The sequence below is a fragment of the Xiphophorus hellerii genome, chromosome 1 (assembly GCF_003331165.1).
Source record: "Xiphophorus hellerii strain 12219 chromosome 1, Xiphophorus_hellerii-4.1, whole genome shotgun sequence".
In the NCBI taxonomy this organism is placed as follows: Eukaryota; Metazoa; Chordata; class Actinopteri; order Cyprinodontiformes; family Poeciliidae; genus Xiphophorus; species Xiphophorus hellerii.
This window is the reverse complement of record NC_045672.1, coordinates 25,854,873-25,871,915: the sequence shown is the minus strand read 5'-3', so window position 1 is coordinate 25,871,915 and position 17,043 is coordinate 25,854,873. Positions and strand designations below refer to the sequence as shown.

The following is a 17,043-nucleotide window of genomic DNA, read 5'->3' as shown; positions in this document are numbered from 1 at the left end:
TGAACCAATGCAATGCGAGTGCAATATTGTACTCTTCTTGCAACCACAATTTTGATGTGAATCTCCTGCAAATTAAAGAACTATGGCTATTTTCTCCACTTGTTTGCCCCATGAGAGCATCAATAAATAGTAAATTAAAAAAATATGATTAAATGCAGACACTGTGTGAAATTTAGTGATATAAATCTCACTTTTTTAAGTAAGTGGCGTCCTGAAGGAGTCTAATGGGAATGTTTTCAAGGACAATATTTGAGTTTGTGGTGGCATGAATACCGTCAAAAACATACAGTTACCTAGAAAATAAGAAATAAAATAGTTTTTTAAAATTATTTCTATCGTTATCACAATAGCACCACAAAATATTGTGATAAAATTCAAATTCCATGACACATTATTAAACCATTTCATTTGAATATGTTGCTGGAGATGAGAAAACTTTTACATAAATGCTCTTTTGTCATTATTTAATCTTATTGGAATGAGATGAAATCTTTAAGGCTCCAATAAATTTCACACAAAATCCAAATGTCCCAAACGTTTTGTGAATAGTGCACAGCAGACAGAGTACACTGCAAAACCCCAAAAGCTTTCAAAGTAATTCTGGTTTAGTTTTACTGCAAATATTTTTCATACACGTGAAATAAGACAAAACTAACTTACAAGTAACTTTTCATCAAGAAACATGAGCTTGTTTTAGGTCAATAAATCCCTAATATTAATGAAAAAGTTCTAGTTCCCTGGCAGATTATGTCACTTGTAGAAAAACATTTTATAAGTTAAATAATCAAAGTCCTTTTTCATCAATATTAGGGAATTATTTACTTTAAACAAGCTCATATAAAAGCTTGTTGATACGTTATTTACAAATTAGTTGTTTATTTCAAGTGTACTAAGATATTTTCTCTGACCATAAATACTTAGTAAGTAGCTTTAGCAGCTACGTTTTAATATTTTTGCATAGCTTTTTTTTAATGTTACATGAAGGTGCAGCATTTCTTGGAAATGAAGACACTTATTATATAACATGCTAAACAAAAAACAAAATGAATATTACAGTGATCTCATGTCTTTCCTGTTGACATTTGTTCTGTTACATTAAACCTAAAAAAATATATAAATCTGCACATTTCAAGCATGTTCAGTTTAATTAATTCATATCCTGGTTTGGATTATGAAATAAATGGGATTATTGCAATGCAGGTGATGGCACCAATCTCTATAGAAATATTCAGCACATTTGTAGCTGTTTTATAATACAAAAAATGGTCTGCAGTGTGTAAAATTAATATAAGAATATATTTGGTGTCTGTGCATTAATCAGAGTCACACTGACTCCTGGTTCTCTTCATCGCTCCAACCAACCAACCCGTCCGTCCCAAAGTACCGGTCCCCAAAGTCTCCTGAAAACACACAGCGGAGAAATAGCAAACAGAAAGGAAAAGGAGCAGCATTAAAATTTTATTTTACTAAACACATGCAGAAGTTTTTCATAAAATACACAAAAATATAAAACCTATAATCATTTTCATTTAAAACAGAAAACCAATCATTATTTCTACTGCTACTATTTACTGTAATGTTTACTATTATTATGGTTACAGTAATGTTCTATATTTTCTAGAGTTTTACCCCAGTTTACTTTTTTATTTAGGATAACAAGGTGTAAAAAGAGAAATACAGGATTTTAATACTTTAAAAGTTTGAACGTAATTTAACACAAATTATTTTTTACATAAGACGGTTCCAATCCAAACGTGTGTTTTTGATGGTTGAAGATTAGTCACAATTTCTGCACTCTCTTTTTTCTGTGTTGCCAATAAGCAGGCCCACATTTATTCAACATATTCTCATTAAAAATATCTTTTTCATCAACAACATATTCCTAGTTAAAGCTGCAGTCAGATCTAGGTTTTTTTTTAGAGTTTTGTAAGCACAACGCTCTTTTTGTTGTCAAGAATTGCTTTTAGCAATGCTTAGAAAAACAATTTTGCGACAATATTCATTTATATTTTCAATATTTAAAGTTGCAGAGCTCTAAAATGCCTTGATTTTAGTCCTTTAAAATGACAAAATTCAGATTTCCATATGGAGGTCTATAATGGACGAGACCTCCATGACTCAGACTGAAACTTTACTTAAATTTCATAAAAAGCTGCAGCTTTGTTAACAAACGTCACATTTGATATCTTAGCAACGTTTTATTTTATCCTCTTTTTAGCATGCCGTTCTTCTAAAGGATATTTAGTTTGACTAATTATAGTGTTTGAGGTTGCTAGTGGTAACTAGCTGCTACCCATCTCTGTTAAAATGAAATGGGTGAATTGAAACTTAAATGTATGTGGCTGCTTACCGATACCAGGAATAACGTGGAAGGATTCGTCCAGGTCCTTGTCCACAGCGGTGGTGATGATCTTGACCTTTGGGAAGGCGTAGGCCACAGAGTGCACTCCCAGTTCAGCCATCAGCAGCGACACCAGCATGATCTTTTCTTCCTGAACCTCATGATCCTGCTCAGACACACACACCAGAGGGACACAGCGGTCAGTGGCTTATGTAATCATTTAAAAAAATGTCTTCCAAACATTGTACTAATCAAACTCACCAACTAACGATGCAAATCGATTAATAGTTTATTATATTAAAATTTGTTTCACTCGATACGCTTAGACCTTCTTTTAGTATTGTCGTTTTGCCGCCATCCAGCAGAGGGCGCCGCTGGTCATTCTGAGCCGTTAATATAGAAACAAAGATGGCGGCGGAGCAATAGCACAACTGGAAAGAGAAACTGTCTAAACCAGTAAACGGTCCGGTGTGGGGTGGAAAATGCACTTTATGATGTTATGTTTTGAAATATAAACTCTCGACAAACTCATGAAGTTGTTATCTTAGTAGCTCTTATTCAGCCGCGCTGCTTCAACTTTATTAATCAAATATTATAGATGTGCTACAAAGACGAGGATGTGATTACAGAAAAGCAGAAAATATGTAAAATGATGGGGGGGCGGGGGGGGGGGGCGGGAACATGATGATTTTGAGAGCTGTCGTAAGTTAATTCATATAATGGAAATAAACTTTTACCCTCCTTCAAGAGCAACCAGAGACAGTACTTCTGTTTGAACATCTCTCTGTTTCACATATTATTTTCATCGTTCGTTTTTCTATTCTGTAACCTAAGAGATTTTTAAAATATGTCTAGGTTTAATAATGTGGAAAACCCCCACAATTTTCTATTTATTCAGTTAATATTTAATAGAGAGGATGACACAAAATAATGTGAAAATTTAAAGAATATTTTTGAAATTCAGTATTATGGAAAATGTAAGAATTTCAACTTTTGGAGCTCAGAAAAGTCCTTTTTTTATAGAAAATTTCTGAGATTAATCTAAAAGTTTTGGAGTCTTTTGGTGGAAATTTATTGCTCCTTTTTTATTTTCTACCTACAAATGCCCAAATGAACCATCATTCGATTGATAAGCTCAATCAACTTTAGACGAACTCATTAATCAATAACTTGCATCCCTATCACCAACCAAACACAGACGAGCGTGTCGGGGTTGAGTGAGGTTGACTCATAGCTAATCTCCACCCACCAGCAGAACCCGGACCGCCATCATGGCCGCGGCGCCGGTGGAGACGGTGCTGTCCATCAGGATGACGTGATCCTCGCTGATGTCTTTGGGCAAGCGCAGGTAGTGCAGCTGGCCAGGCCAGAGCGGTTGCCACGGTTACAGGCACAGGACAGGTAGTTACCACGGAGACAAACATCACCAGGAAGAATTTATATATATATATATATAAATATAAAAGAACAATGGTGGAAAGTCATTTTGAGACGCTGTGTAGAATGGCAAACGGGTCGGGTCGGGTCGAGAGTTTCCGCTACCTCTGGCTCGCCGGAGTCCATGTTGGTCTGGATCAGGATCTTCCCAATGCGGACGTCCTTGCACACAGCCCTCAGGGCGGGTTCCATGGTCTCTCCTGCCCTCAGGATGGAGACGCCGGTGATCTGAGGAGGCGAGGAAGAGGAAGAGGAAGTGGAGTGAAGGCGAGGAGAGGAGAACGCTCCACAGGAAGTCAAGAGAACGTCGCTCACTCCTTTCCCCTTGTAGCTGCGCCCGTCGTAGTCCGGGCCTTGCGGAGTCTGAACCACACAAGGCTGCAGAAAGAAACAACAAAAAGAGAAGCACACAGGAAAGTTGTTGTTTTTTTTGAGCTGACATGGACTGTAGCGGGTAGAGTATCCAAAAAATTTACTCTAGTGAAAGTAAAAGGTCACCGTCCTAGAAATGAATCCAGTAAGTGTAAAATAGTATAAATACTTGGTAAAAACGCACTACTTCAACATTTTTAACTCAAAAAAGTAAAAGAAAAAAGTATTTGGTAAAAATTTATCACTCTGATTAATCATTTAATATAAAAAAAATACATAATCAGACAGACCAAAATAAAAGTATATGTTGAACTTTTGGCATTTTAAGGATCAAAGTGAAAATAATTCATATAAATAATATAACCACAAAATAACAAAATCAGGCAAAAGAAACATTTGTCTGAATTAATTTCTTTAAATATGAAACTTAGAAACTGCAGCTTTGTGTCTGTTTGTTTCAGCAAGATGTTTTAAGTTAATAATTGCTTAATATTGATGAATAAGTTCCAGTTTCACTGACAAATTATGTCATTTAAAACGAGTCACTTTTACCATGTTATAAATGAAATAACCTACCAGTAGAACTAGTACTTTTTAATAAATTTTTAGCCATTATTGACTTAAAACAAACTCCTATATCTTTGCTGAAAAGCTACTTGTAAATTAGTTTTGTCTCATTTCAAGTGTACTAAGATAGTTGCACCAGAAACTAAACCAAAAATGCTTAGTAAGATTTTGTGTTTTTGCAGTGAATCGACTCCAGAACACTTTGGTTAAAGAAAAATAAGAAAATCAGTCAACTCAAGGACAGCAAGGTACTTAAAATGCAAGGCTGCATGTTTTGAACATCCGTTTTCTAATTTAAACCCACCTGAGAGGGTAGAAAAGTCAGAGCATGTTCGATGAGAAGACGCATTAATCTCTTTGAGTAGAAGATGAACTCATCTCGGCTCGTCTCTCTGTTCCTGCAGCAGAGAAACAACCTTCAGCTTAAAGTATGTAATTCTTCACGTGAACCTGCGTGTCGTCGTACCTGATGATGGTGTGCAGGCCGCGGACCTGCGGCGAGCTCTCCAGCACGCTGAGCGTCTGAGGCAGCGGCTGCGTCTGCTGGACCGAGGCGAGCAGAGCTCTGGAGAAAAAAATATGAAGAAAAAGGTTTTTACTTTTATTTACTCTGATAGAAACTCAAAAGTCCAGCCACAAGTTTACGTACACTCACCTTAGGACTCAGTACATTTTAAAAGCATGAAATGGATACAAATGTTTGAATTTCCACTGGATATTTGATCAGAATCAGCAGTATCAGAATAAGATTTATTGACCAAGATTGTGTGCAAAAACAAGGAATCTGACTTTGGTTTTAAAGCGCTCAGGCCTAAATTATAAATATATAAACCTCAGAGGAAATAAAATAAGATTAGAGGAACAATATACTAATATTGTTTCTTTTGCAGCCATTTTATACACAAAATGAGTAAAATAGGATTGTTGTTGTCCAAATATGTTTAATTCGCTTCCCGGTAGAGTAGCTAACCCTTCTAGCTGTTCATCAGAGTGAAATCTGACAAGTATTTTATGTTTAATTTCTAGTGCAAATATGTTAATACACTTGAAATAAGACAAAACAAAATAACAAGAAACTTTTCAGCAAGATAGGAGCTTGTCATACATCAATAGTTCCTTTCTATAGATGAAAAAGAACTAGTTTTACTGGCAAACTATTTTACTTGGGAAAATGTCCTGTTATAAGTAAAATATTCTGACAATGGAACTAGTACTTTTTCATTAATATTAAGAAAATATTTACTTAAAAAATGCTCCAATCTCTTGGTAAAAAGTTACTTGTAATTCAGTTTTGTCTTATTTTATGTTTGCTAAGATATTTTTACAAGAAACTCGACCCAACTTGGTAAGATTTAGTGTTATTGAAGTGTATCTACCATCTGTGTAGCACCGATTTGAAGGTAAATGTCCAACTAGAATGTGTCCAGAATGTGTGGGGTCTGCAGGGATGTTGTCGGCCCTTTTCCTGACCCTAGACCTCTACAACTCCTGGACGGAGGGAAAAAATTTGTTTTTGTTCTTGTTTCATCTGTTTGAGGGAGATTTGTTGGATGTTCAGAAGCAACCAACAAATTCCCTCTGAGAAAAGTTTTAATGGTTCAACAAAACAAAAACAACGACATACGTTCATGATCACTCAAAAGAAAATAAATCCTTAAAAGTCCAAAATTAATAAGATATTTGTACATATGAAGAATGTGTGTAAACGTCTGACTACGTGAAGGTCAAAGTGCACACAGGCAATAAATCTGCCATCGAGTCAAGTTGTAGTTGCTGGGGAAGCTAAAATATGTTTCAGCGTACCTGACACTGAGCTCACGCTGCACAAAGAGAAAAGAAATTAAATGAAAAGACAAAGAAAATCAAGGCAAAGGAGAAAAGACTGTCATTAAAACATAATAATCCTACAAAACTCCTGGATGAGACGGACATTTAGATGCGTTTAAAGGCCCAGTTCCAGTTTGAACAACGTGAAACTCACTCAAACTAAGTTAAAGATTGTGTTGAGGAAGGAAAACATCCAGAGATTATTAGTTTGGGATTTTTCTGGTCTATTTCTATGTCTCTACATATTGTTCATAAAATCTTCTAGGGCTGAAACGATTCCTCGAATGATTCGAGTACCTCGAATATTAAAATTCCTGGAGGAAAATTTACCTGAGTCGAAGCTCCATTAATTTATATGTTATTATTTAGAGACCGTGTTCCGGCCGGAACATTACTTGCGTCGTGCAGAGCTCTGACTTCCACCTCTGAGTTGTTGACAAAAGCTAAGTGTTAGCGGCATAACGTCCAATTTTCAAGTTCGGGGGATTTTACGTGGGGATTTTATTGATTAATGATACCGCCCGGGTTTTCATCGTTTCTGGGGGATCAATAAACATCCTTAAAATGACTGGCGCGATGCCTGGAGTACGGCAGCCTTTCTCCTCCGGGAGCTGCTGGTTGAAAGCGAACAGCGGAAAGAGGCTGCAGGAGTATTTATACAGGTGAGCAGATAGACTGAACATGGCGGGCGGCTCAGTAGTTGATGGTTACAGTGCAAGTGTAGCTTTATGGACGAACCGCACAATACATTTCATATCTTCTTGATCTGAACAAACGGGTGGCGGAGCGCATCTGGCGGTACATGGCTGGTAGATGAGTTTCTGAGTGTGACGAATGAAGGTGACGTAAATATCCCGTATTGCTCCCCCCGTTCTTACGTCCGTCCCCTGGTCTACCGGTCGTACATTAGGTTTGTTCGTTCGTCTTTCCCCCCTGGACTTAAGTTCGTCTGTCCTCTGGTCTATTTCCTCCTCTCCACCCCCATCTTACGCTCGTTCGCTCGCCTGCCCCCTGGCCCAACTCCAGGCGACATTTTCCGTGTTCTCAAACCCAAAGCTTGACAGGTATGGGGCAAGGTGAGAATTCATCTATTAAACTCACTGAAGACGAACATTTAAACTAACAGCTGGAGCATAGACATTGTTTATAAGCGTATTTGTGAGTCTGCCTCTTTATTATTAAATTTAATAGAATTTCAGATTTTTGTATAACTTTTCTTCAGGTTAACTCAGTAAGTGAGCTATTATTGTTACTAAACTACAAAAAAGTAACTGTTAGGGATGCTCAAAAATGAAAAATTGGACTGATATTGATTTCTGATAGTAACGCCGGTGTTATGCCAGATTTACCAATATTTTATTTCGTTGTTTTTTTTTTTATCCGATTACTTGATTAATCGTAAGAATAATCGATAGATTACTCGATTACTAAAATATTTGTTTACAACAGCCCTAAATCTTTGTTAAACTGTCATTTAGAAAACAAATTTTAATATGGGCAAGTAAACAATACAATATTGTTCAGTTTTAAATGGGGTCCGTACTGGGAGCAACGTAATTTTTTAGTATTTTATTGATGGTTTTTGTTTTTAAAGTACTAAAATTTGTCTAAAGGTCACTAACATCAGTTCACCATGTTAAAAAATTGGTTTAAAGTTGATAAACTGTATAAGTTTGAAAAAAGTATATGCTAACACTCTAGCTCTCACATCAAACCAACTTTTTGACCTATTAATTTCTCCACAATAATAATAATAATAAATTAATATTTGCTTGAGTTTTTGTTTTTTGCCTCTTTTTCTTTAAGTTTTTCTTATGTCTTTTAAACTACATATGGGGTTCACCAAGGTGCCGTACTGGGAGAAATGTTGCTTTTTTGAGTAAGTTATTGATTTTCTTCAGTTTTAAAAATACTAGAATTTGTCTTTTATGCCACTAAAATCAGTCGACTATGTTTAAAGATCGTCTTGATGTCAATAAACTGACTAAATCAGAAATAAAGGTAATATTCTAATACTTTAGCTCACACATTCAAACCATTTTTTAAAGTATTAAATTCTTCATAATTATAGTAATAATTATATATAATAAATACCTGGATATTTGCTTGAATTTTAGTTGTTGCCTCTTTTTCTTCAAAACGTTGTTTTTTAAACTACACAGAGTAATCTGTGTCCCATCAGATTTTTTGAAGCCACTGTCACACAATTAAAAAATCATTTTATTTTTTTGGATAGATACAAATTAATTTCTATTCTTAACTGCCTTTTTTTCATTCTATTGTCCAAATTGCCTCAAAATTTCATGTGTCATTTTTTTCCACCAAAGGAACATATTTTTTTCCTCTAGTAAATCTAACAATTTGCATATAAAAAGAAAAAGGAAAGAATTGAGCTTTTAATTATCATTTTTCATGCTGTTGTACAGAAAACAAATGTTTAGGATCAGTGTTGCAGCCAATTTTCCATACAGGCTAAAATAATAACCTACAAAAATTTTAATATACATATTTGGAATAATAAAAAATAAACCAACAAGTTAACTTTTGTTCTGAAAAACAAAACTAGCTTTTTAGAAATTCAGAAAATTTATTAGTATTTGTAAAGTGTGGTGATGACTGAAGTTAATAATGAAATTTATAAATTAAAAAATGGTAAACTTTATGTTGATTTGTAATATTTCTACAGCTTTAAAAGAGTTTTTTTTTTGTTTTATAGTCACAAGTGAACCACAATAAAATAAAAGTGCGTAAGTTACATCTGTTGAACACATGGGGGCGCCACATGCTAACCTCCTCCAGCTGGCTGTGGACATGCTGAACTATCAGATCGATGGCCACCATGTTCCCACCACCTTCACAAGAGAAACATACAGTAAGTCAGACGTTGCAGGAACATCGTTCCCTGTTCAAGATGGCCGCAGCGGCGCAAACCTCGAGGCACAACGATGTCGGCCAGCCTCATGGTGGGTTCAATGTACTGCTCAAAGGCAGGCTTCACAAACTTGTTGTACTGCTTGATGACGCCTTCAATGTCCCGGCCACGCTCTGTGATGTCCCTGCGGAGCCGGCGGACGAGTCGGATGTCTGAGTCTGTGTCCACAAAGATTTTCATGTCCAGCAGCTGCAGACGGGCAGAAAGAGAAACACCTTCAGTCGCTCCGACTTCAGCAGAGCTGCCGCAAAAAACAGCAGCTTCTGATTATTTCACAGAGAGTTCTTCAAATATGGAGGATTGAAAGATGTGCTGCATACCTGAAGAAGCTCTTTGTCTACAAAAGACATTATTCCCTCGAATATGATAACACTCGCGCCGTACACATTTTTCTGCAGAAAGAGAAAAAGCCAAAGTATGAGGAGGAGAAATGAAGAAAGCAGCGACAAGTCTGAGGGACAATTTAATTTCACTTTGCTTCTATAATCTCAAATTTTAAAATTCAGTCCTCAAACATACAACCGTACTTTCTTTTTCTTTTTCTTAAAATTCTAAGACACATTTTTTATTTAGTTGTTACACACTGCAAAAAAACCCACAAAATCAAGTATGTTTGGTCCAATTTCTGCTGCCGATGCCCAACTTTTCAGCAAGATATAAGAGTTTGTTTTACTCTATAATTCCATAATATAGATTAAAAAGTCCAAGTTCCACTGGAAAATTATTTCACTTATAACGTGGTGGAAATATTTGTGCTCTCAAGAGGAAAAAAATGTTTACTTTGAATTAATCTGACGGAGACACAAGCTTACATGAACTCATCTTGGGTTTGAATAATTAATGCTTATAAGCATTAATTGGGTGCAAATTTGTGAATTACCTGTGGATATTTCACCAAAATCAGCAAATTTAGAATCAGATTCATTGACCAAGAATGTGTGCACAAACAAGGAAAGTATACATTTATTAACTTTAGAGAAAGTAAATAAGGATAAAGGAACAATATGCATGCATTGCAGCTATTTTTAATATATAAAATGAGAAAAATAGGATTTTTGTTTATTTTTGCTTCTATATTTGGTGAAGTAGCTAACCCCTCTAGCTGTAATGTGTTCACTGTGCTCATCAGAAAGAGACACTACACTGTAAAAACACTAAATCTTACAAGGTATTTTTGGTCCAGTTTCTAGAGCAAATACCTTAGTACACTTGAAATAAGACTAAATTAATTTATAATTGAATTTTCAGCAGAATAAGACCTTGCTTTGAGTCAACAATTCTTTAATATTGAATAAAAAAGTACTAGTTCCACTAGTTGACTATTTCACTGATAACATGGGGAAAATGTCTTGTTATAAGTGAAATAATCAGCCAGTGGAGCTAGAATGGTTTCATCAATATTAAGGAATTACTTAGTTAAAACAAGCTCCTATATCTTGCTGAAAAGTTACATATAAGTTAGATATTTGCAGAAGAAACTAGACAAAAATATTTGGTTGATTTTGTATTTTTTGCAGTGCAGTAATAAATACGCTTTTATCCATGATCAGAGCAACACGTACCCAGTCTTTCTGCCTCCCATGGGTGGTGAAGTCATACACTGGGATCTTGACGCTCTTTCCCTGCTTCAGCTTTCGCAGTGTGGCCACCAGCAGCTCAAAGTCGAACGCCCCCGGATGGTCAAAGTTGTAGTCGTTCTGCGCTGCCAGGTTCTGCTCCTCTGGGGATAAAACCTGCAGCAAACACAGCATGGAGGCCTCTTCAAGACGCCGTGAAGCCTCAGGAAAACAAGCAGCTCTTTGGTAAATCATTCTAACTACTCGCAACACCAGAATCTCTGCTATTCGGTCCACGATCAAACCGAGTCTAATGGACTATCAAGTGACGTAGATTCTCATTTTGTACGTTTCTGTTGCTTCGTTTGGGTTTCTACTGCTTCTACAAACAGCCAAAGCACTTAAAAAAACGTGTGGATGGTTTTTTTTTTGTCAGTAAGTTAATGTTTTTGGGTGTTTGGAAAATGAGCCATTTCAGAAACCTCCGGAATCTAATGTCACAAATCAGCAGGCACTGCCCGTCACCTAGCAACCACAGCCATGCCCAGCCGTTACCTAGCAACCAAAGCTGAGTTCCAGGGCCAGCTGGGGTTTTTTCAGAATCAAAATTCCTTCCTTTCTTTTTCTTTCTTTCACAATGAAAGAAAGAAAGCACAATGAAATTTAAAAAATAGAAACCCTCAAAGGCATGTCAAATAAATAAATAAATAAATAAAATAATAATAAATATAAAAAATAAAGTAGAGACACACAGAAACAACTGGGATGTTAAGAAAAATTAAATGAATAAATTATGGTCAGGTTTTAGATGAATTATCTGTGTTTAAAGCAACAACAACAGCAGCTCTTGGGCCTTAGCTGTTTTGTTTTTGGTTTTGTTTTGCTGTACAATGGCTGCTGAAAAAGATAAGTGCTTGGTTGTTGACTTACCAGAAAGAAACTCCTTGCTGCATTTTTGTTGGTTGTCCAGGAGGCTTTACTAATGCTTTTCAAAGATGTACGGCTGTATAATTGGGAATCTAATTGCATCAATTTTCAAGTGCGAGTGTAAATGTTGAGTCGCTAGCAGCAGCTTATTTGGATTTAAAATGACAAGATGCACCAAAACAGGTCATTCTGAAAGGAGCCCAAACTGAAATCACATTTTTTAAGAATAATTTTATGCAAAAGAATGTAACAAACATGCTTTGTAAAGCCCATAGATCTATCCTAACCTGTTCACTTTTAATAGAAGCAATGGCATAAACATACATGATACATGCAGACAAACAGAAAGCGTGACGGCTTGTTAAATGGTTCTGTGACTGAAAACATCGGCATAACAAAACAGCAAGAGGATGAAAATACTTCCTTCTAAAGACAATTTCTTCCTGCAGTAAATCCACATATAAGCATGAGCAACGTATAGAAAAGGAAGAACTGCTCACCTTGTAGAAAGAATCCATAGACAGAAGCACAACCCACGGCACATCGAGCGCCTCGATGATCTTGTTGGCCACAGTGGTCTTCCCTGAGGCGCTGCCCCCACACAGCCCTGCAGACACAAAGATCTCAGCTTTTCTGGGTGAATCTAATGTTGTCTGGTGGTATGAATGACTGATTACATTAAAGTGTTCACGGACATCACAGCCGGCCCAAGGTATATGAGAGTTAAGCGGCTGCTTAGGGCCTCCACACCAACAGGGCGCCTCCAAAAACACCCAGCTAGCATGATAAAAAAAAAAACTACATATTTAGAATAATTTTGCATTTTTGGACTCTATTGAATGCTCCAAATTACAAATAAAAGTACAGCAACATAATAAGCAATAAAGGTTCAAAGGAATGAGTGTCAACTTATTAAAAGATGTCATAAAATAATACAGTCTAAATGCTTTACACATGGAAAAACAATTTATATTATTGTTATAGTTGTTTAACTTGTTTACTGTAAATTTACCATTTTGTTAGCTTATGTCACTTTCAAATAGTTAAGGTAATAAGGCAGACTTAAATACGACACTGCATTTTAAAATGTTCAAACAGAACAATGGATGCAAGCATTTTCTTTTCAGAGTGGAATCAGCTCCAGACTGAACTAAAGTTGTCAGATCTTATTTTGTTCGAATTTTTTCCAGCGGTTCTTAAAAACATGCAAAGGGATTCTACATTGGTTTTAAACTTGCCCATATGTTTTAATTTGTTTCACTGTTGTGTAACCGTGTTGTTATGTGTTGCAGATTTCTGACCAAGGCAAAAAAGAAAAATAATTTGTTTAGTTCACTACTCCTGTAAAATCAACAGCTCTAATCACACTGGTATGATGTAAGCTAATTACAAATTATGCTAGCTGGTATGTCAGGAATGATAAAGGATCCGGTGTTGGTATGTTGTTATGTGGGGCCCAAAATCAAAATCTGCTCAGGGCCCCCGAAAGATTTGGGCTGGCCCTGATGGACATGAAGAGAGAACGGTACAAAATGGTGGATTCTGTAACATGAAGGAGGAGAAACGGCGTCATACCGATGACAAAAGCCTCTTTGGACTGAGCGCCGTGCTCGTCGTACCAGGGAGGGCGGCCGGCGGTGTAGATGGTACGTGTGCCGGTGCGGAGCAGAGGTGGTTCTGTTTTACTCAGAGAGGTGGCGCTCTTCCTGCGGGGGGCCCCGGCGTGAGGCAGGAGCCGGTCCAGCGAGTCCTCTCCGCTCCCACTGCAGCACAGCAAGCAGCAGGCGGGTCAGAGACGACGCAGCAACAGATCTGATCTGATCCAGCTTTATCATCTACGGCAGCATTTCCAGAATAGCTTCAGCGTTCAGCTTTGACTTCTGATGACATTTTTCACACAATAAATCCAAATGCTTGGTGATGCTGTGAGGTTAGTTTTTAATATTTCTCTCTCTAAAACAAACACAAGTCACATTTGCTTTGGTCTCATTCTCTTAGGGTTATGATGCATGTTCCCTGTCAAAGTTAAAAACACATAAAGACTGAAATGTCCAATTTCTTAGTTAAATCTAAACATCTGTGATAAATTTGGTAAAATTTCTGGAAGGCTTTTAAAGATGGGGAGAGAAAGAGGGATGGATAGACAGACAGATGGATTGATGGAAGGACGGATGGAAGGAAGGATTAATAGTTTGATGGATAATTTGATGGATGGATGGATGAACAGTAATCTTAGGCTTATATTTCATTAGTTGACCTGAATTCAAAGTCCAAATAAAATGAAAACACGCATGCCAAACAAGATGGCCGCCCTGGGAGTGCTGCTATGAACTCTGGAAATCCCAGGAGTGCGTTGGTAAAAGCGAAGTTTAAAAAAGCCCAGATTTTACAAAAATTTAATTGCCAAAAGACAAATATTCAATCAACCGATATAGTAAATTTATCGCCCCGCCCTCATAGCGACGACACTTAGCCTGAATGTAGCTAGCAGTGTTGCTAGCTACATTCAGGCTCTTTCTCATTTTTTATGAGACACGAATGGAAATGAAAACTAATGACTTTCCCATTTGAATCTGACACCGAGCCAAATTAATCCCACACCTAAATCCAGAACCTGCACTTCCCCTGACCTCTGACCTCTGAACACACCGCGTTTAAATCTCTCTCCACATATGAAAACCGTCATGGGGGGGGGGGGCAGCATTCCTCCCACCGGTGATGAGCAACAACACGGCCCAGTCAGCGCTTACCTGCGGTCGCTTCTCAGTGACCAGCATCCGGAGATTCGGGCTCCGGTGCAGTCAAGCAGAGACATATCCGATCCGCTCGACATCTCGCTGCTCTCTAGCCGGTCGGTTACCGTGGCAACCTCCCCGAAACAACACCCGGTGGGCCCGGGGCCGTGGAGGAACCTGTTGCTGTGTGCAGCTCGGCTCGCAGCCTGAACTATCACCGGTAAAGCTGCTCCACGCTGCGACGCTAAGAGGATCACTGACGGAAAAGAGCCGCTCGGCTGGTATAAATAGAGACACCTGGAGGACCAGGTGCTCTTCACGGGATGACCGCCGAGTCCAGAACACATCAGATTAAGGCTGCAGCTATGATTATTTTAGTCATCTATCGATTATTCTGATGACTAATCAACTAATCGCATTTTAAAAAATAATTTTAACCACTTAAAACGGCAGTATGTAACTTTTATAAAGAATATGATTATTACATATTTGTTAAAACTGTCACAATGTCATAGCCAAATATTTTTATTCAAGTAACAGTAAAATGTGTCCAAAAAATTACTCAAGTAAGAGTGAAAAAGTATTTTATTAAAATGTCTATTCAAGTTCTGAGTAACTGATCAAATTATCAATCATTTAATAAAATTACATAGTCAGACAGAACAAAATATAAAGTTAAGTGGAAATTTTGGTATTTTAAGGATGAAAATGACAATAATTCATACGAGTAACAAAAAAAAAAAAAGAAATCAGGCAAAAGAATTATTTTTCCAAATTAGTTTTCCAATAAAAAATTCATAAAGGTTCAGCAAAAACTGCAGGTGTGTGTCTGTGTCTGGTGAAATTTTGGCTAAAACATGTTTGTTTTTCATTCAGTGGGTAGAAATACTTCAAAATAAAATTACTAAAGTAAAAGTAAAAAATACAGCATAGTAAAAAGTACATTGTTTTAAAGTTACTCAAGTAAATGTCACTATAGTACCAACCAGCTATACCATGTACACCATGTAAGTGTTTCATAATCTGTTATACAACAACAAATGAAAAAAACAAATGATAATAATAAGATAACGGTAATAGTACCACAAAATATTGTGATAAAATTCCAATGTCGCCTACTGCTAGTATAGTACCAAACAATTGTAACCACGTAAGAGCATAGGAGATATATCAACATATATTTACTTAAGTAAAATATTCTGTTCAAATGTTCAGAACATCTGATTTAATATTTAAAACGTCATCAGACAAAACTATGAAGTTATAAGCAAATTGGTTTATTTAAACGACCAAAATAAAAAAAATGTTACACAAGCAGTATAATTACAGAATAATAAATTCAATCTGAATTAATATTTTAATCATGAACCCAAAACACAAACAGATTCATGTTATTCTCTTGGTGGATGGAGATCTAGAGGTTTCCTACCAATCTGTGACGTATGCCGTGACGTAATTCCCTTCACTTACTTTTAACTCCGTGTTTGATCAGCAGCGATGTAAGTGAATAAATACACAATAATATCAACACTTAGTCGCAGCTGTTGTCACATGTGGATGACGGTTGTTTTGTTTGGATGAAGTAGCAGAAACAGAGGGGGTCAGTGTTACGTCACAGGATAACCAAGCTGTTGCGGAATGGATGCGGTTAATGAACACGTCATTATTTGTTTTCCTGTGTTTGTCATTTAAAAACAGGTAAAAGCAACGAATGGGAGCGGGGTGTACCTGTCCGAGCGGGAAGTCATTATTTTCCGTCTCTCTGCATCCGCCGGAATCCCGCATCGACTGCAGCCTTGAATGGAGTCCGTCTTAGGCACGCTGGAGGATTATGGGTAATGTAGTCAATCAGAACCATCATCATTAATCTGTCTCCAGAGATTGGGCAGAGCAGACAAAAATTGTACTCAAATAAGAGGAACGCTACTTCAACTTATTTTTACTCAAGTAAAAGTAAAAAGTAGCCATCCAAGAAATTACTCGAGTAAAAGTATTTGGTTAAAAAAAAATCTAAGTACTGAGTGACTGATCAAATTATTAAATGATTAATATTTAAAAATTACATAAGGTGGACCAAAATATAAGTGGATATTTTGGTATTTTAAGGATGAAAATGACAATAACTCATACACGTAAAATAAAATAAAAATTCAATAAAAAATAATCTAACAAAAACTATAGGTTTTTTTTCTCCATTCAGTGGGTAAACAATCCAGAAATTTTACTCAGGAGTAGAAATACTTCATAACAAATTACTGAAGTAAAAGTAAAAAGTACAGCGTAGTAAAAATACTCCTAAAAGTGTAACTGAGTAAATGTAGCTAGTTACTACCCAACTCTGTCCATCTC

General features: G+C 36.7%; 1 protein-coding gene across 1 annotated transcript; it reads right to left on the bottom strand.

The window, feature by feature from the left end:
* Nucleotides 1-389: 389 nt before the first annotated feature.
* Nucleotides 390-16,567, bottom strand: uckl1a (uridine-cytidine kinase 1-like 1a). The gene is made up of 15 exons (XM_032548798.1): nucleotides 16,423-16,567; nucleotides 13,535-13,722; nucleotides 12,460-12,566; nucleotides 11,039-11,209; nucleotides 9,797-9,868; nucleotides 9,476-9,665; nucleotides 9,335-9,396; nucleotides 6,521-6,537; nucleotides 5,184-5,282; nucleotides 5,022-5,115; nucleotides 4,094-4,156; nucleotides 3,884-4,006; nucleotides 3,591-3,698; nucleotides 2,351-2,507; nucleotides 390-1,400 (listed from the first exon to the last, which is right to left on the bottom strand). The coding sequence occupies exons 1-15, from the start codon at nucleotides 16,440-16,442 to the stop codon at nucleotides 1,324-1,326; spliced, it is 1,548 nt and encodes a 515-aa protein (XP_032404689.1). The 5' UTR covers nucleotides 16,443-16,567; the 3' UTR covers nucleotides 390-1,323.
* Between the last annotated feature and the right edge of the window lie 476 nt (nucleotides 16,568-17,043).